This window comes from Orycteropus afer, unplaced genomic scaffold, assembly GCF_000298275.1.
Source record: "Orycteropus afer afer isolate SDZICR_OR568_19922 unplaced genomic scaffold, OryAfe1.0 scaffold00026, whole genome shotgun sequence".
NCBI lineage: Eukaryota > Metazoa > Chordata > Mammalia > Tubulidentata > Orycteropodidae > Orycteropus > Orycteropus afer.
Window position 1 is genome coordinate 15,289,928 of NW_006921613.1, and position 20,241 is coordinate 15,310,168.

A 20,241-nucleotide genomic window follows, 5' to 3' on the forward strand; every position below is an offset into this window, starting at 1 on the left:
TTTTATTCACCTGGAGAAAAGTATAAAGGATTTTAGGAGCTGCATTTTTGTATCAATTTTATGCCTATACATTAATTTTTTTTTTTTCCCCCATGGCTATTAGGGGGTATTTTTATTTCCAGGCACTCGGGTTGTTACTGAGTTGCCAGGATCTTATCAAAGTACAGCTGGCTCCACAAACTCATATATATTTTTTTAAAGTGAGAGAATATCTTCCTGACCACAAGATAGAAAAGATTTCTTAAACAGGACAGAGCACTGATCATAAAGGAAAAGATGAATATGGGACTACATTAAAATCAAAAGTGATAATTAATTGAAAACATGAGACATAGATTAGAAGAAGATACTTGCAGTACATATAACAGTACTACATTCATGCAGAATATAAATCAATAAAATGTACTATACAGCCCATCAGAATGGCTAAAATTTAAAAGCATGATAATAACCAAGTGTTGGAAAGAACTCGGTCGGAACTCATATACTGTTGGTCAGAGTTACACTGGTTCTTTAAAACCATTTGGCAGTATCTTCTAAAGTGGAACTAACACATACTCTGTGGCCCCGCAGTTGTCCTCTTAGTGATACACATATATACAGAAATACATACACATGTACACCAAGAGACATGTACAAGATTGTTCACAGAATCATTAATTCATAATAGCAAAAGAGGGGAAACCCAAATGTCCAAAAACAAAATAATGAGTAAGTAGAGTATATTCATACACTAAAATACAAAGGAATGAAGATGAATGAACTATTGCTATACAAAAACCATGGGTGAACTTCACAAACAATCTTAAAGCAGAAACAAAAGAATATACAGTGTACAGTTCCATTTACACAAAGTTGAAAAACAGGTCAAACTAATCTCTGGTGGTGGAAGTCAGGACAATAGTTCCCTTTTGGGAGAAGACAGGGGATTGAGATTGAGAAGGGGCCCAAGGGAAGCTTCTGGGGTGTTGAAAATGCTCTATTTCTTGACCCAAGTCGTGAGCAGACAAATGTGTCCATTTTATGTTAATTTAATGAGCTATAGCCTTATGATCTATGCATTTTCTGTACATTTAACAAAAGTTTATGGAAAAAGAAAAACTTACAATGGCTTATTTTCCCCTCAAAATAAAGTCTAAACATCTTACAGTAGTGGCTTATAAGAGACTTGTGTGATCTGGCCATCGCTTACCTCTTCAACTTTATTTTTGCCATTCTCCACTTTCTGATTCAATAACATCATGTTACCTCTTCCCTTCAATCCTCTGCACATTTTATTCCCTCTGCCTCAGACACTTCCCCTTCCCCTCCCTTTGCCTGGCTGACTCCCTAGTCATCCTTTAGGTTTCAGTTTATTCATCCACTCTCTCAAAAGTCTTCCCCGAGCCCCCAAGTCTGGGTTGGTGTCCTCCCCAGGGGCTCTCACAGCACTCTAAACGTCCCCAACAGACATGTATTTAATCCCCAATTCAGTGTAATCAATTTGTGCTCTTGTCTCCCCGACCAATCTGTAAACTCTGTGAGGGGAAGGTGCCTGTCATACAGAAGTCTTTTGATAAACACTGTCAAGTGAATGAAGATCCAAATAAATGAACAAATATTTTCAACCAGAAGTTTCTTCATTAATTAACTCACTTCTGTGCAGAGGTTCCTAAGATCAGCTCCAGAGAAAAAACAGGTTTCTGCTGCTAGGTTTTCTAAAGAAACATCGGGCCCCACTGGCATGTTTTTTGTACAGACTTCCAAAATTGAAAGCCTGCCCTAGAGCAAAATAAACAGTATGTTTATAATCTTTTAACAGTCATGTCAGACACGACATAATATGAAAACATTTCAAGTTAGAATTTTCTATCATATTACAGGAAATATATATAAAGAATCAAACAACAAATAATATCACTTATTGCTTCTGAAGAAGTACATTAACTCAACAGTGGCCCTTATGACAATGATAAAAAATAATTAATGAAATCACGAAGAACTTTTAGTACTTTTATAATTCATTTTTCAAACTGAGAACCGTAGGTCTCTTTAAGAGATAGGATGACTCTCTTTTTTGCAAACAAATAGTACCATGAGACATAATTTAAAAAGCAAATATATGAATGTCAGACAATTTCTGTCCACTATAAGAATCCTGACCCAGGTCATCTCCAAAACCTTAGGATTCCTCCCTTCTAGTTGCAAAATACTATTCAGTAGATGCAAAAGAGTATTTTGAATCTGGCACAACAGTGAGGTAAGAGAAGTTCCTTACTTTTAGGCTTATGTTCTTCTGAAACAAGAAGCAAGGCACTCGGCAAAAAATCGTGATTTCATGAAGGCAGCAGCCAAGGAAGAATGCAGAACTTGGTGTGAGTAAGACAGAGTTGACACCAATACCCAGTTTGGAATCTGATTCTGCCGAGCCCTTTGGAGCTCGTATGCTGTTAAGACCACTTACACAGGGTAAATGTGTGTACAGTGATTACCTTTTGATCTGGAGGTGGAATATAAATGATCTTATCTAACCTGCCAGGTCGTAACAAGGCATCATCTAACGCATCAGGTCTATTTGTTGCTGCAATAATCATGACATTTTGATTAAAAACTTCTTGAAACTCTACCTGAGGGAAAACAAAGTAATATAATTAAAATGTTAAGGTGTTAATTATTCCATGTCTTTTAAAAAGTACAAATCAGAAGGTCTATTTGTTTTTAGAGGAGGATATCCTTTGCTTGGGATATCCACCCCCTATCCAGACTACCTTCCTGATATCAAGATACCCCAAATTAATTAATCAAAGAGCTACCTTTTGTTTGCATGGCAAAGGAACCTATCTCCAGACTATATGAGAAACAATGAAAAGCCTTGCACACAGCAGAAAGCACCTCTTTGTCGACCTGAATACTGACCTGAGCCCCCAATTAATGATTGTAACTTAAATGGTCTCCTTAAAAAGATTCCAGATAGAAACATATGACTGGCACATGGAAATGCACAGTTATGGAAAGCCTAGACTAACATATCCTCTAAAAGGAGCTTTATTTGACTTTTTTTTTTTTTTCTTCTTTCTTCCCAGAGGGAAGAAATATGACAATTAACATCAATTGCATGTTTGAAAATTCTGGCTAAAGGTAAGGAATGTTGAAAAGCAGCCAGAACAAGACCTTATTCAAGCTAAGCACTCAGAAAAGTGTTTAGCAGAATAGTGAGAGCGTTCTCTGGTGTCATGATCTTTCAAGTAATGAGTTCCCTGTATCTGCAAGTATGTTAGCAGAAGCTGCACGACCCCTGTCAGATGCTGTAGAAGTAATTCCTCTATTATAAAGAAGATTTGATTAGATAGCCTCATGGGTTCCTTCTAATTTTACTGTGCTTTTGTTACTAAGAAGCTGTAAGACTCTTCTGTGGAATAATTTTTAAAATAAGAACAAGGAAAGAATGAAAGAAAAGAAAAATTATGTCAGTGATAATTTAAGGATGCTAAACTCTTATTTAGGAGCTCTGGTAGTGTAGTGCCAAAGGCACTTGACTGCTAACCAGAAGGCTGGCAGTTCAAACCCACCAGCCACTCCTTGGAAGGCAAGTTGGGCAATCTACTTCTGTAGTGATACCTCCTCGAAAATCCAAGAAGGGGTTGCTATGAGTCGGGTCCGACTCAATAGCATATAACAACAACAAACTCTATTTGGAGAAGTGACTCAGAAACAGGAAGGAATATGCCAGATTCATTTTAACTTCATTATAACCAAAGAAAACCATTCCTCAAGACAACTGGAAGTTTCTCAATTACTAAAATTATTAAAAATAATTATGTTTTATTTTACCTAAAAAATTTTTAAAAGAGATAAACACTGGTTCTTTAGCACTGACAAATAAATTTCATCTTCTTTATCTCTTCTCCATTAGTGATAAATAAAATTGTTTCTAAATCTTTGAAAATTCTGAAAAACAAAATTCACCTTCACACATATATAATACATTATAAAATGTACTTCGCCTTTACTAGCAGCATCACAATTCTGATCAGCTCTGTAAAAATCTCAACAGAGTAAAAATCTCAACAGAGCAAAATTGAAATTATGTAATTCCCTCCATAAGATGAATCTAGCATAGAAAAAGCTACAGTGTATACATGTTCTATTTCATTTGGCCTAGATTTTTCATGTATTATGACTAATAAATTACTGAAAATAAGTACCTCTTCATTTTTTTTCAGCTCCTTGTATTTACCCTGTTGAATTAATTTACTTCCTCTTCTCTCTATTGTCTTAAGTCCAACACCATCCAATTCATTCAGGAGAACAGAAAGAACTCGTTCTTGAACATTACATCCTGTTTTGCTGACTGATCGAGATCCCAAGATTGAATCAATTTCATCCAAAAATACAATCGCTGGAGTATTTGCTCTTGCTTGTCGAAATACCTTTTATTAGAAAAGTAAGAATATGAAAAAGCTGTATGTTGTGCTTTATTCACTCAAATGTATGTTCTTTGCATTATTACTTATAGTTTAAAAAAGTTTAAAAAGAACAGACAGATTCTAATGTCTGATAATTAGAGGATACATAAATAAAACAGGGAACAATGGAATATTATGTAGGAGTTAAAAATCATATTTTCAAAGATTATTTAACATTATGAAATTTTAAAAATAAGTTTAAAAAGTAGACTAAAGCTATATATATATATATATATATATATATAATTTGTCTTTGATTTTTTACTTAAAAAGAAAATTATATATAAAAGACAAAGGAAATTCAAAATATTAACTTAAAAGTAGGTAGAACAAAAAAACAAAACCTCAAATTCACAGCCATCGAGTCGATACCGACTCACAGCAATCCCCATTGGGTTTCCAAGGTGGTAAATCTTTACAGAAGTAGATCGCCCAGTCTTCCTTCCATGGAGTGGCTGGTGGGTTTGAACCACCAGCCTTCTGGCTAGCAAATGCCTTAGGCACTGGGTAGAGGGATTATAAAAAGCCCTGGTGGTATAGTGGTTAAAGCCCTTGGCTGTTAACCAAGAGGTCGGCGGTTTGAATCCACCAGCCACTCTGCAGCAGAAAGATGACGCAATTTGCTTCTGTAAAGATTTACAGCTTTGGAAACCATATGGGGTAGTTCCACCCTGTCCCATAGTGTCACTATGAGTCAGAATCCACTCATTGGCAATAGGTTTGGGTCTGTTGGGTAGAGGGATTATGGAAGATTTATTTACACTTTCCTGTATTTTCTACAAACAAATATATAACTTCTGTAATCAGGAAGAAAAACTAAGAACTATTAAAAAATAAATAAATAAGATTTGTTTATAATACATGAAATAAACTTAACTACATGGGCAAAAACAAATCAACCAACCTGAGACAAGATTTTTTCTGAATCTCCAACAAAAGGTGAGAAGAGATCAGCCCCACTGACTGACACAAAAGAGCAATGGCAGCTAGTTGCCAGAGCCCTCACAAGGGTGGTTTTCGCACATCCGGGAGGGCCATACAGGAGAACTCCCTTTGGCTGTGTCAGGCCCATCCTAACAAATTCTCGAGGGAATTTCAGAGGCCATTCAACACTCTATGAAGATACATACAGAGACAGAACAGTTCTTTTAGTGTAGTCATAAAATGTCAAAATAATTCAAATATTTTAAATGTCATCAGAACATTCATTCATTCATTCAGTAATTCTCAAGTACCTGTTATATGAGCTGGAAACATAGACCATTCTTCACACAGCAGTCAGTAATCTTAGAACCTCAGTCAGATCACATCATATCCTGCTTAAATTCCTTCAATGAATTGCCATAAGGATAAGAATAAAATCCAAATCCAAACTCCATACTTAATATGACCTACAAGGCCTTACATAACCCAACTCCCATCCACCAGGCCCATGCACATTATGCTTTCTACCTCAGAATCACTCCAGTTTGTTCCCATCTCAGGATCTTTATACTTGCTATTCTCTCTGTCTGGAGTATTCACCTCCACAAGACTTCTGTGTTAACTATTTCTTCAACATTCAGGTCTCAGCTCTAATGTCATTTTCTTAGAGAGGCCTTCCCTAACCACCCTAGTTAAAAAAGCAGACCCTTCCACCATTAGTCATTCTCTATGAGAGTGTTCATCTTTTGCTTTTAGAAAACATACTCATTCGTTATCTGAAATTATTATTTTTCTGTGTTGAGTCTGTCATTCTGCTCCTGCCAGAATGTAAGCAAAATTCATTTCTAAATCCCCAGCACCTAGGATGACACCTTCACCAAGAAGACACTCAATAAACATTAACTGAATAGTGAATAAGCCCTCATTATCTTTGAGTTTTATTATAAGCAACTTACCCAGGACTTACTGTTAATGGTCCCTGTGTGGTACAAAGAGCTAACATGCTCAGCTGCTAACTGAAAGGTTAGAGTTTGAATCCACCCAAAGGTACCTTGAAAGAAAGGCCTGGCAATCTACTTCTGAAAAATCAGTCACTGAAGACCCTATGGAGCACAGTTCTACTCTGACGTACATGGAGTCACCATGAGTTGGAACTGACTCAACAGCAACTGGACTGGTCATTGCTAGTAGGTGGCAGAACTGAGACTGACCGCACTCAGTATAACTCAAGAGCACGGCTCTTAATAACTGCTATACTGGCTCTCTAATAAAAAGGGATAGGTAAGACCCCTTACCTTGGGTACACATATTTTAGCTGGGAGACAGGTCAGAAAAATGTATCGCAAGGGGAAGGAATAATACATACAAATAAGCATGACACATCTAACTCATTTCTCAGATAGTAAGCAAGAACAGAGGGGAGGGGTGGGAGATGCACAGAGTAATGGAGGTAGGAGTCAGATCACAATGGGGCTTGAATGTTTTAGCCAACACCCAGGAGACTGGATTGGAAGGAAATGAATCTAGAGAAAGGAGACCAGTTCAAGTCTCCTGCAATGATTCAGACTACAAAATCAATAAAGCTAGATATGTCACAGGTAGCTGGGATGGTGCAAAGGGGACACATTTGAAAGACAAAATGGAGTTGCATTTTATGTCGGGCTAAGTTCAAAGTTTAGAGTGGAAGTCATGTGCATGTATATGACTCTATGAGTTTAGAAGATAAGCTTCTGACTTAGGGGACAAGGTGACTCTTTGTATTCACAGAGGTAAAGAATTCAGGTGTGGGATGGAGTTGATGAGCTGAATTTCTATGCAGAGTTTGAGATTACTGGCAGTTATCTAGCAGGTCGGCAACTAAGTAATAATTTTGATGCTCAATTCTGAGGGCTAGCTGCAAATCTTGGACATAGGGAAGATCATGAACTCACCCAAAGACTATGAGAAGACTCCTAGGAACTTGGAGCATTAACATTTAAGAGAGCAGAGAAGAGCGCTCAGAAAGGCAGGAAAAGTCAGTATCTCAAAGCTAAGGAAAGAGTGTCTCCAAGAATAAGATGTGGCTAATCTCTCTTTTGTATTCTGTGAGGATCAAATGAGACAATACATATAAAGACGTTATATTATAAATGTTCTTATCCACAAACACAAGTATTCCAGTGTTGACTATAGATATAGCTCCTGGTTAAGATGAATAAATTATAATTGATACGTACACACAGGGAGCTTTGGTGGCACTGCCTAAGGCATTTGACTGCTAACCAGAAGGCTGACGGTTCAAACCTACCAGCCACTCCTCAGAAGGAAGACTGGGCAATCTATTTACATAGAGATACTGCCTCGGAAACCCAAGGAAGGATTGCTAGGAGTCGAATCAACTCGATGGCAGTGAGTTTGTTTTTTTTGGTTTTATCTATCAACAGTCTTCTATGTATGCAGTTAGAGAAAACGATTTCCTTAGGGTAGGACTGCCCCTAGGTAAATTTGCAAAATCAATTTCTGAAACTACAATGTTGGTAAGAGTATATATAGAGTGGTGTGATGGTTATGTTTATATCAACTTGGCTAGGCCTGGTTGAGTGGCTGGGCAGCTGGAGGTAGTATTCCCCATGATAAGACTGGTAATCAACTCCATGGTGGAATCTACTGGGAGCAGCTGAGTAGCTGCCTTTGGGTATGTGGGCTGCTTCTTATATAAAAGGAGAAGCTTTGAGAATGGTCTCAAGCCTATGGCATGCTTGGACCCTGCATGTAGTTGTGTCGTTGCTCAGCAGCCTGCTATGCTCTACCAACCTTGGAACTTGCATGGACTTAAGTTAATGGTCTGCGGTGTGGTTTGGTAACATTGGGACTGTGCCTTTTGACTTGTTAATGTTGGGCTTCTCAGCCTCAGCAGCCAGCAGCTGTCCGAGTGAAGAAACGCCTCTAGCTCCAGTGGGCCGGGAGCAGGAGGCAGAGCTGGACCCCAGGGTTGAGGGGCTTTCACCCAGCCCCTAGAGCCTGGCACTTTGAACTTGGACTTAAAGCCTCCAAACTGTAAGAATAAACTCCTGTTTGTTAAGGCCATCCCATTTGTGGTATGTTTCCTGTCAGAGTGGCACTAGGTAACCAGAACAAGTGGTTCTCTCAACAAAAGGCGCTCTGGTGGCACAGTGGTTAAGCTCTCAGCTGCTAACCAAAGGTCAGCAGTTTGAACCTAAGGGACTCCATGGGAGAAAGATGTGACAGTATGCTTCCATAAGGATTACAGCCTTTTATGGGCAGGTCTACCTTGTCCTACTGGGTTGCTATGAGTCTGAACTGACTCAGCAGCAGTGGAGCACATCCCTCAACATCCACTGTGAGAACTCAAATCAAGTAGCTATCCAGGCTATAGTGGCTCATTATAATTTGTTTTTATCAGTTTCTACTGTGCCCGTCTTCTTTTAGACCAGAAGTCAGGGCAAATAGTTTTTACATTTTTAAACGACAGGGAAAAAATTCAAACAAAAACCTTGTGACATATAAAAATTATTTGAAACTCAAATTTCAGTGTTCATAAACAAATTGCTACTGGAACACAGCCATATTTATTCAATTACATCTACAGATGCTTTTATGCTACAGCATCAGAGCTGAGTAGTTATGACAGAAACCAGAGAGCCTGCAAAGCGTAAAATAGTATTTACTATTTGGGCCATTACAGAAAGAGTGTGCTGTCTCGTTCTAGATTATACAGTTTTTAAAGCAAAAAAAGCTTTGGTAGCATAGTGCCTAAGGCACTTGACTGCTAACCAGAAGGCTGGTGGTTCAAACCCACCAGCCACTCCTCAGAAGGAAGATACTGAGGGGATACTCAGTAATGATACTGCCTCGGAAACCCAAGGAGGGGTCGCTATGAGTTGGGTCTGACTCGACGGCACATAACAACAACAACAAAGCAAAAAAAAAAAAGAGGACAATGTGGAAAAGTATGAAAACAGTATTTGATGCCTACAGAAGTCAAGTTAAATAAGGACTGAAAGTGAGCATTTGATTCAGATACTAAGATCTCATCAGTGATCGTGGCAAAAATATTTTCAATGGAATTTGTTTTAATCATAAATGCACTACGCCTAAGCGATAATATTCTATTGGCTTAATTTTCTATCTTACCTGTTTTAACTTCAGTTTTACATCATCAAGACCCCCAATCTGCTCCCAGCCAATAGGCTTGATGTCCATCAATCCAATGACACTTCGAAATGATGAGGGTTGAATCTTTTTAAAAGCTTCTAGGAAGTCTGTTTCATCAATCATAGAGTTGTCTTGATTCTAAAAAATGTAAACAAAAACACAAACCAAAAATTAAAACAAAACAACCCACTGCTAACAAGTCAATTCCAACTTATATCAACCCTTCAGGACAGAGTAGAACTGCCAATAGGATTTCCAAGGCTGTAAATCTTTATGGAAGCACACTGTCTCATCTTTTTCCCAAGAAGCAGCTGGTAGGTTTGAAATGCTGACCTTTTGGTTAGCAGCTAAATACTTTAACCGCTACACCACCAGAGCTCTTTGGGTCACTATAAAAACCAAACCACACTTACTGCCATCGAGTCATATCCGACTCATAGTGACCCCTCCTTGGGTTTCCAAGATGGTATCACTACAGAAGTAGATTGCCCCATCTTCCTTCCGAGGAGTAGCTAGTGGGTCTGAACCGCCAGCCTTCCGGTATGCAGTCAAATGCCTTAGGCACTATGCTACCAGGTCTCCCTTGATCTTAGAACCAAAAACCAAACTCACTGCCATTGAGACAGATCCAACTCATAGCAACCCCTCCTTGGGTTCCGAGGCAGTATCACTACGGAAGTAGACTGCCCAACCTTCCTTCACTATAGTAAAGCAAAATTTTGGTTATAGTAAAAAACTTCTTATATTTTTATTTCTAACATCTACATTTATTGAAGGATTTACTCTCTTACAACAAATTCTGAACATTTTGTTATTGTTAGGTGCTGTGGCAGTTACGGTTGTAGGTCAACTTAGCTGGGCCATCATTCTCAGTGGCTTGGCAGCTGGATGTAGTCATTCCCCATGATGACATTGTAATCACGATGGAATCTGCTGTGAGATGTTGATCGTGAAACAGACTTCTGGGGTGTGGCCTATGTATTTTTTCCATTTTCTTTTCATGCTTCCTTCATCATTCAATATTTTGCCCATAGAATCCTTCAATATTCCAACTGGAGTCTTTAATTTATATTCAGTTCTTTCCACTTGAGAAATGCCGATCATGTTCTCACCTTTTAGTTTTCTAACTCTAGGTTTTTGCATGTTTAATTATAATTTACTATAATTGTCTTCTCAAGCCACCCTTTGAAATCTTCTGTTCAGCTGCTTTACTTCATCATTCCTTCTATTTGCCTTAGCTACTCTACTTTCAAGTGCAAGTTTCATAGTCTCTTCTGACATCCATTTTGGTCTTTTCTTTCTATCCTGTGTTTTTAATGATCTTTATTTTCATGTATGATGTCCATGACTTGTCTGGTCTTCAGTCATTAGTGTTCGAGGCATCAAATTTATTCTTGAGATGGTCTCTAAAACAGGTGGGATATACTCAAGGTTGTACTCTGGTTCTGCTGGACTTTCAATTTTCTTCCGCTTCAACTTGAATTTACAAATTAGCAATTGGTGGTCTGTTCTATAGTCGGCCCCCACCCTTGTTCTGACCATATGGAGGTTCTCCCTCCTCTCCTTCCACAGATGTAGATTTTCTTCCTGCATTATTTCATCTGGTGAGGTCTATGTGCATAGTTGTTCTTTATGTTGACAGGATGTATTTGCACTGAAGTCTTTGGTCTTGCAAAATTCTATCATGTGATATTCAGTGTCATTTCTATCACCAAGGCTGTATTTTCCAACTATTAACACTACTTGTTTCCAGATTTCACATTCCAATCACCAGTAATTATCAATGCAATCTGATTGCATGCTTGATCAATTTCAGACTGCAGAAGTTGGTAAAAACTTTCAATTTCTTCATCTTTGGCATTAGTGGTTGGTGTGTAAATTTGAGTAATACTCCTATTAACTGGTCTTCCTTACAGGCATATGGATATTATCCTATCACTAGCAGGATTTGCAATTCAGTGAATTCCTTCATATGACCCTTCCAGCCATGGTCTTTGACTCCCAACAGATGAGTGGGTGGGAGTATGCAAATGTGAGGTGTACCACAAAGAGGAATGGACAGCTTGCTAATAATATAAGTAAGGTGCATAGCACCCTTCTAAGGGTGGGACCACACAAATGAGGTATATGTAACCCTAACACGGGGATTGGTCAATTTGTCATCTTGCTAGGCTTAAAATGAGTCATCACAAAGGAAGAAAGGAGGGATCTCACTACCATCAAGAAAGAAGAGCCAGAGTGGACTGTGTCCTTTGGACCCAAGATCCCTGCACTGAACCTCTTACTTCTCTAATAAACCCCCGTAACTGTGACTATGGTTTGTGAGTTCTGTGTGGCCACTGCACTAGATTACCAAACCCAGGAAAGTAGAGAGTGTCATGGGAGGACAGCTAGTAATCAGAATTAGTAAAAAAGTTGGAGTGTACAGGCACATCTGACCTCTGCCTCACAAGCCTCAGACCTGGGCTATTGATCTTGATTCTCCTTCCCCCTGTGAAGGCAGAGGAGGTCAGACGCCTCCACAAAGCCATTTTTACAATGTTGTACTTCAGGGTAGATCTGGAAATGTTCCTTTTGACGATGAATATGACACCATTCCTTTCCAATTTGTCATTTTTAGCATAGTACATCATATGTCTGTCCAATTCAAAATGACCAATACTAGTCCATTTCAGTCCACTAATGATTAGGATATTGATCTTTATGCTTTTCATTTCATTTTGATGACTTCTTACTTTCCTAGATTCACACTTTGTACATTCCACTTTCTGATTAATGGATGTTTACATTCTCATTTTGACTTGTGCCATATCAGCAAATGAATGTCCTGAAAGCTTTATTCCATCTGTATCGTTAAGTTTTTCATAAATTCACATTTTTAATAACAAATTATTTTATCCCATTTATATAAGGTTAAAAAGTTAATATATATGTATAGAGCTATCTTGACCAGCATTCCAAACAAAATGTTAACCATTGTAATCTCCAAGTGAAATTTTAGCAATTTTTACCTTCTTTATACTAGTCTGTCATTTAATTTCGCAAACACACACACACACACACAATTATAAGAAATCAGCTTTTTAAAAAAAAAATTGGCTAGCAATATTAGCTCTTAGGAACCTGAGTATTAATGAATTTTTAGGTAATACCAATTAACAATTAAAAATCTTTTATAGTTCAAGATCACTTGTATACACATTATTGCATTTGATTCTCATGACAAACCTTTCATGTAAACAAAATTCTTTCTTGTGTATAAATGTGGGTATGTGTTAAGCTGTATTTTTAATCCTGTAATAGGAACACTTCCCCAAAAATTTAATACATTTTACTGTCTCCCTTTCTGCCCTGGCACACACAGAGGCAGCAGCAGCCCCTCAGCTGCTTGATGATGATGATGATGATGATGGGTATTGCCATTGAGTCGGATGCAACTCATAGACCCCCTCCTTGGGTTTCCCAGGCAGTATCACTACGGAAGTAGATTGCCCAATCTTCCTTCTGAGGAGTGGCTACTGTGGGGTTTGAACAGCCAGTCAAATGCCTTAGGCACTACACCACCTAGTGTGGGGAAAAAAGAAAAAGATGGAGCCAATACCTTCCCAGATGCCTCTGTCCCTTCTTCCTGTTTGCCTTTCTTCCTTCCACTTCCCCTGGGATGTTTCTGAGCTCAGTCATCACCTGTAGGAATACCCCTGGCAGGCCCCTCCTGAAGCGGCAGTGGGCTCCACCCTAGGACGGCAGCTGCTGATTGGTCCTCCTCTCCCTAAGCCAGAGGTGCTTAAGGGTCAAACCTGGAACTTCAAAGCAGAGGGAATCCTAAATGTAAATTTCCTTTCTCTACTCCTGGTACTCTCTTTCTCCCCCCCAAAAGCTGTATTCTGGCACTGGTTCTGAACCTAGACGATGAAGAATTAGAACGTCATGTAACTCTTCCTCACCTTCAGCGTAAAAGTAAAGAAAAAAGAAGTGAGGATGTGAGATATCTAGGTAATAAGGTTTTCAACATTTAGAATGATAAATTATCCTTTTTAAATAAGTTTGAGATTGGGTTTTTTAAATCACAAGAGCAGAGCAAAAAAACAAAAACCCAACTCACTGCTGCCGAGTGGGAACCAACTCATAGCTACCCCTCTTTGGGTTTCCAAGGCAGTATCACTACAGAAGTAGATTGCCCACCCTTCCTTCTAAGGACTGGCTGCTGGTTTGAACCACCAGCCTTCTGGTTACCAGTCACATGCTTTAGGCACTATGCCACAAGAGCAGAGGGCAATTTTAATTATAATTGAGATTACAAACTATGCCCAGAATCCTCAGCCTGCTAAAATTATTGTTTTTTTCCCTAAAGGAGTTTAAGGCTTGGGTTTCCGAGGAGGTATCTCTATGGAAGTAGATTGCCCAATCTGCCTTCTGAGGAGTGGCTGGTGGGTGATTCTTCTGGTTACCAGTCAAATGCCTTAGGCACTACGCCGCCAGAGCTACTACTAATTACATACATGACCTGATTCTCTAATCAATAGACTAGAATTTATAATAGTTAAAAATAATAATAGTGCTAGTTTCAACTAGTACTATTTATAATTCTAAATATTACAAATGTCCTAGTATTTTTAGGATATACTGAAAAAGGCTAGTACCATGAATACTTTTAAGAAAGGTAGTCATGAATTAAAGACATGAATGTCAAAAGACAATTTTAAATAAAATTCCAGATATGTGATCTTCTCTAGGATTAGAAGGGTTTTTTCCCCCACCAAGGTACTTATAAATAGCAAAGGGAAAAACAATATCTTGACAATGGAGAAATCTCACAGATATCACCAGGAACATAGTGATTAATTTCACCAGCAACAGGATAAATAGATACCATGTGCTACCTGACGGATACAATGAGAAGAACACAGGATTTTCTGTGATATTCTTGCAAAAAAATGCAAAACCTGAATCAAGATCAGTCAAACCCAAATCAAAGAATATCTTACCTAATAACTAACCTATACTCTTAAAAAGTTGTGGTCATGAAAAAAAAAGACTGAAGAACAGTTCCAGATTAAAGAAAACTAAGAAATTGTGACAACTAACTGCAATATGTAATGCTAGACAAGAAAACTTTTTTTTTTTTTTTTTAAGTTTTGCTATAAGGAAATCAGTGGGACAAATGGTGAAATTTGGATAAGGTCTACGTAGATTAGGTGAAAGTATCATATCAGTGTTAATCCTCTCATTTTTATCATTGTACTGTAATTGTGTAGCAGAAAGTTTTTAGGAAATACAACCTTACATTTTCAAAGGGAAAGCAGCATTATGGCTGAAGCATATTTGCAATTGTCTCAGAAATGTATACATATACACATGAAGAGAGAATAACAAAGCAAAGTAGCAAAATGTTAACATCTGCAGAATCTAAGTCTGAAATTATTTAAAAAGAAAAAAATATTGATTCTTCTGGGGCCACGGCTTTTTCCATGGCTGTTCTGGGAACTGCTGGCTTCAACTCTAGGATGTTACAAAGGGAGCAGGGAAAATATTCACTGGGTAGACTTGGAGGATGGCAGCTCTGGTGGCGTAGTGCCTAAGGCACTTGACGGCTAACTGGAAGGCTGGAGGTTCAAACCCACCAACCACTCCTGGGAAAGAAGGTTGGGCAATCTACTTCAGTAGTGATACTGCCTTGGAAACCCAAGGAGGGGGTCGCTGTGAGTCAACTGGAAAGCACATAACAACAACAGACTTGGAGGACTCAGTCCTTTATTCCTGCTTTCAATCATTTATCATTGTTATGATAATTTCTCAGGGAATTTGGAATTTCTCTTTGGATAGATTTGGAGAAACCAAAAAATCTGCCCAGGGATGTCTACCAGCATTAGCTTTATTTAGAATAGGAAAAAAGAGAATCAAAGGGGGTGGGAGGGAGAAGGGAAAGGGGAAAAGAGAGAGAGAAAGAGAAGATTTACAAGACAGTCAATGAAAGGAAAGTATGCACAGGGGAATAGTTATACCTGAGTCTGGGGTATTGAGGACTGGAAGGCTACATGACCGGTTTCAGACTCAGAGGCACTGGATCCTAGGCAGTGGGCAGGGCTTTCAAACCACTTGTGTTTGCTCTGATAAAAACACTGCCAGTTAGGGCACTTAATTGCCCAGGGCTAACCTAAGGACGTATTAATACCTGACAGAGGGAAAATGATCCAAATGTGACAGGGAGGGAGAAGGAGAATGGCTTGCAGTTTCTTATAAGCATGGCTAAACAAGATGGAGTGTGAGACCATTTCTGGGGGTGTTGCAGTCACTGACCATATAATTATTTATATAGAGTTTAGATGTAAAAATATGTATTAAAAATAGCTTCAAAACTATCAAAGTTCACTTATCACTTTTTCAATCCTAAATTTAATTTGTTACATTATTAAAAGATTAATATGGGTAAACCAAAAAGCAAAACCAGTTGCCAACAAGTCAATTCCAACTCATGGGGATTCAAATGGGTAGATGGTCATACACTAATTCTTCTTACCTTGTCACTACGAAGCATAGCATGCAAGGCAGCCTCTCTACAAAGTGCTGTCAAATCTGCACCAACATAGCCAACTGACATTTCTGCAAGACGACCCAAATCAACAAGACTGGAGACAGGCATCTTTGAGGTAATCACTTGCAGAATTGCCTCTCTTTGTTTCAGTGTGGGAGACCCGATGACAACCTATTTGCAAAGCCAGTAAGAGAAAGAGAGAGAAATTAAAGCTTAGTCAGTTTTAAAATTTATGTATTTTTATCCTCACAAATACATGCAATAATTTAAGAGCCCTTCTGGAACTAGTACTTGCACTTCAGAGCATAGCCCAGATCCTAAAAGCAAATACCAGAAAGATGTTTACCTGTGTTTTATTGGCTATGCAAAGGTATTCGACTATATGGATCATAACAAATTATGGAAAACACTGCAAGGAATGGGAATTTCAGTACACTTCACACTTCATTGTGCTCATGAGGAACCTGTACACAGACCAAGAGGCAGTCCTTCAAACAGAATAAGGGGATACTAAACGATTTAAAATCAGGAAAGGTGTGTATCAGGGTTGTATCCTTTCACTATACTTATTCAGTCTGTATGCTGAGCAAATAATCCAAGAAACTGGACTATATGGAGAACATCATGCAGTATCCGGATTGGAGGAACACTCATTAACAATCTGCAATATGCAGATGACACAACTTGGGTGCTGAAAGTGAAAAAGTCTTGAAGCACTTACTGATGAAGATCAAAGACTACAGCCTTCAGTACGGATTACACCTCAACACAGAGAAAACAAAAATCCTCACAACTGGACCTATAAGCAACATCATGATAAATTAATAAAGACTGAAGCTGTCAAGAATTTCACTTTACTGAGATCCATAATCAACACCTATGGAAGCAGCAAACGATGTATGTTGTTGTTGTTGTTGTTATGTGCCGTCGAGTCGGCCCCGACTCATATGTTTAGCATTGGGCAAATACACTGCAAAAACACCTCTTTAAAGCGTTTAAGAGCAACTATGTCACTTTGAAGACTAAGGTGCACCTGACCCAATCCATGGTATTTTCAATAGCCTCACATGTAATGTGAGAGTTGGACAATGAATAAGGAAGAGCGAAGAACGGAATTGTGTTGGTGAAGAATACTGAATGTACCATGGACAGCTAGAAAAGCGAACAAACTTGTTTTGGAGGAAGTACAGAGAACACACTCCTTGAAGTGACAATGGCCAAACTCTTGTCTCTCATACTTTGGTCTTATTGTCAGAAGGGACCAGTACCTGTGGAAAGTCAGCTTGCTAGGTAGAGAGTCAGCAAAAAGGGGAAGACCCTTGAGATGGATTAACACAGTGGCTGTGACAATGAGCTCAATCATGGCAACAACAGTGAGGATGGCGCAGCACTGAGCAGTGTTTTGTTTTGTTGTACACAGGGTTGCTAAGGGTTGACAGCAACTTGATGTTGTTGTTGTTATGTGCCATTGAGTTAGACCCAATTCATAGTGACCCATCTTCCTTGGGTTTCCGAAGCAGTATCACTATGGAAGTAGATTGCCCAACCTTCCTTCAGATGAGTGGCTGGTGGGTTTGAACCTCCAGCCTTCTGGTTAGCAGTCAAGTGCCTTAGGCACTATGCTACCAGAGCATGGGTCCTAACAATACTGGCCACAAAGCTACACAATGACAACTATATATTGCACTTAAATTCTTATTTGTTATTTTCAAGAACCTATTGCATTCTAAAAGGCAGAGATAAGGCCAGAAGAGTAAATCAGATAATCTAGATCCTTGTTTATTCAGCAGACAAATGGCACAAGGAATTCACTCAAGTCCTTGACAGACTAAGATCAAAGTATGCAGTCTTCATTAGGTTGTTTAGAATCCTACCACAAAGTTCAAACATCACTTCAAATAACCAAACTATTTAAAAGCAAACAGGAATAATTAAAGATCAAAGCTCATTAAAAAGGGGGTGGGGGTGGCTTTGAATAGTTAACCTCCCTGGCAACCCTGAGGAAAATTGTGGATATTTTTTTCAATTGTGGAATAGAGTTAATGCGTGCTTTAACTTACATCTTCACTGCTCTCCCCCTTTTTATTTCTTACTCTTAAAGCTCTCCTACTATAAGTTCCCATTCCAACTCTATTCGAGTTAAATATGCTTGTAGCCAATCTAGTTCCCTTTAAAATTAGCATAACTGATTATGCTAATAAGTACATACTCATCTTCAGGGCATGTACAGTAAAACTAATCTCTAACAGACAGTTTGAGTCTTGGGGAAAAACTAGTCCTGACTCTCAGAACTTATTAGGCCAGAGAATGAGTTCTCGGCATTACAAAGTGCCCCACTCCTCCCCCACCAACTTCCAAACTTAAGTGGAAATGCCTCAGGGCAGCCAACCAAGGTTCCAGGGACAATGGGTTAACTGGTCACGCTTATTCACCTCTCTGTCAAATCTCCCCGGTCTCCGCAGCGCTGGGTCTAGCGCATCCGGCCGATTGGTGGCTCCCACAACCACCACCTCGCGGTCCCCATTGATGACATCCAGTAGCGTTAACACCTGGGCCACCACACGGCTTTCGGGGGCTCGATGGGGGCCGCCCCGCCGCGGGCACAGGGCGTCCACCTCATCCAGGAAAAGGAGGCTGGGTCGGCGACTGGCTAGCTCCTGGGCGCGCTGGAAGATCCGCCGTACGTTCTCCTCGGTCTCCCCGGGTCGAGCGCCCTGCAGCGCGGGAGCGCTCACGGCCAGCAGCTCTGCACCCGCCTCCTGGGCCACGGCCCGCACCAGCTGGGTCTTGCCCACTCCAGGGGGTCCCGCCAGGAGCACCCCACGGGGCACGGCTAGACCCAGCGCTGCCAGGGCGCGAGGGTAGCGGAGCGGCAGGCAGAGGAGCTCCCGTAGAGAGGCGGCTGCTTCCGATAGGCCACCCAGGGGCACCTCAGACTGCGGCTCTGCTTCCAATGGGGGCGTCCCGCTGAGGACTATCCGGGTCCGAGGGGTGACCAATCCGGCCGAATCCGGACTGGGTGTCCCGCCGACTATGTGCAGGGTGGCCAAGGGACCTGGAGCATCTGGCGGAGCAGCAACCACGTGGCCCCGAGAGACAGGTCGGTTCCGCAGCAGCTCTTGCGCCGCCTCCAACACCCCAGTTGGACTCAAGTCCCAGGGCGCATCCGCCTGCTCCCGCAATACCGCCCACACGGTGAGGCGCCGCAGGGGCGGGCAGGGCACCAGGCTCAGGCGGCTCAGGCTTAGGCTCCCCCTAGGCCCTGGCACCTCCAGTGCCGCCCCGGGAGTCGCGCACTGCAGGTCCAGCTGCACAAAACCGTCAGCTCCGTCTTGCCGCGGCCAGGCGGTGCAGAGGCAGGAGCCGCCGTCGGGCAGGAAGATCTTCACGGCCGAACCCAAGTGCGCGCCCAAGGCACGGAGGGCGGCCGGGCCTAGGCGGCAACGCTGTGTTCCTCGGTCTTTAGCGTCTAAGGGTAGCAACTGTAAGAGCGGCCCTTCAGAGAAAGGACCCGAGTCCCGAGCCATTGCACACTAAGCCCTAGAGGCAGAAGACAGTGGGGCAGGAATTCCACCCGGGCCCGAAAGGCCGGCACACCAGCTCTTCTGCCGGAAACAGGTTACGCGCATGCGTTAGAGAAGGCGGTGGGTTGCTCGCAGCTTAGTGGGTTACCAAAGGCCAACGTCTGGTGTGTCGTGGTGATGTCCGCTTGGGTTAAACCGAGTACTCCATCCCACAGAGGGTTTTCAGTGCAGGTGTCTGGGAGGTAGCGTAAGCTAACTTCACTAGCTTATTAAGCATGTGGCAAACTGTGTAGTGGTGCCCTCTCAGTGGCTAGTACTGTTTGATCTAGGATCTTAAGATCAATGCGAATTCCGGTCTCATTCTATTCAGACTTCAGGGCGGACACTTACAGACTTATGGACTCCACAGTAACTTATCTGGTCTGTGTTGTACCTTTCCGACTCCTATGCTGGAACAACTGGAATCAAGTAGTAGCAGCAGCAGGAGGTCCTAAAATAGGTGTTGTTATGTGCTGTCGAGTCCGACCGACTCATAGCGACCCCTCTTTGGGCTTCCCAGGCAGTATCACTATGGAAGTAGATTGCCCAACCTTCCTTCCGAGGAGTGGCTGGTGGGTTTGAACCGCCAGCCTAGATAGCAGTGAAAGGCCTTAGGCATTAT

At 40.8% G+C, this 20,241-nt stretch overlaps 1 protein-coding gene across 1 annotated transcript in view; it reads right to left on the minus strand.

Annotated features, from left to right (window-relative positions):
• The window catches only part of SPATA5L1 (spermatogenesis associated 5 like 1), a 20,058-nt gene extending 475 nt beyond the window's left edge, over positions 1–19,583 (minus strand). Inside the window, exons 1-7 of the mRNA XM_042783683.1 lie at positions 18,489–19,583; positions 16,042–16,227; positions 9,504–9,662; positions 5,350–5,559; positions 4,185–4,409; positions 2,472–2,606; positions 1,636–1,761 (exon numbers count right to left, since the gene is read on the minus strand). Coding sequence (XP_042639617.1) covers positions 1,636–1,761; positions 2,472–2,606; positions 4,185–4,409; positions 5,350–5,559; positions 9,504–9,662; positions 16,042–16,227; positions 18,489–19,583 — 2,136 coding nt within the window. The remainder of the gene's footprint in view (positions 1–1,635; positions 1,762–2,471; positions 2,607–4,184; positions 4,410–5,349; positions 5,560–9,503; positions 9,663–16,041; positions 16,228–18,488) is intronic.
• Between the last annotated feature and the right edge of the window lie 658 nt (positions 19,584–20,241).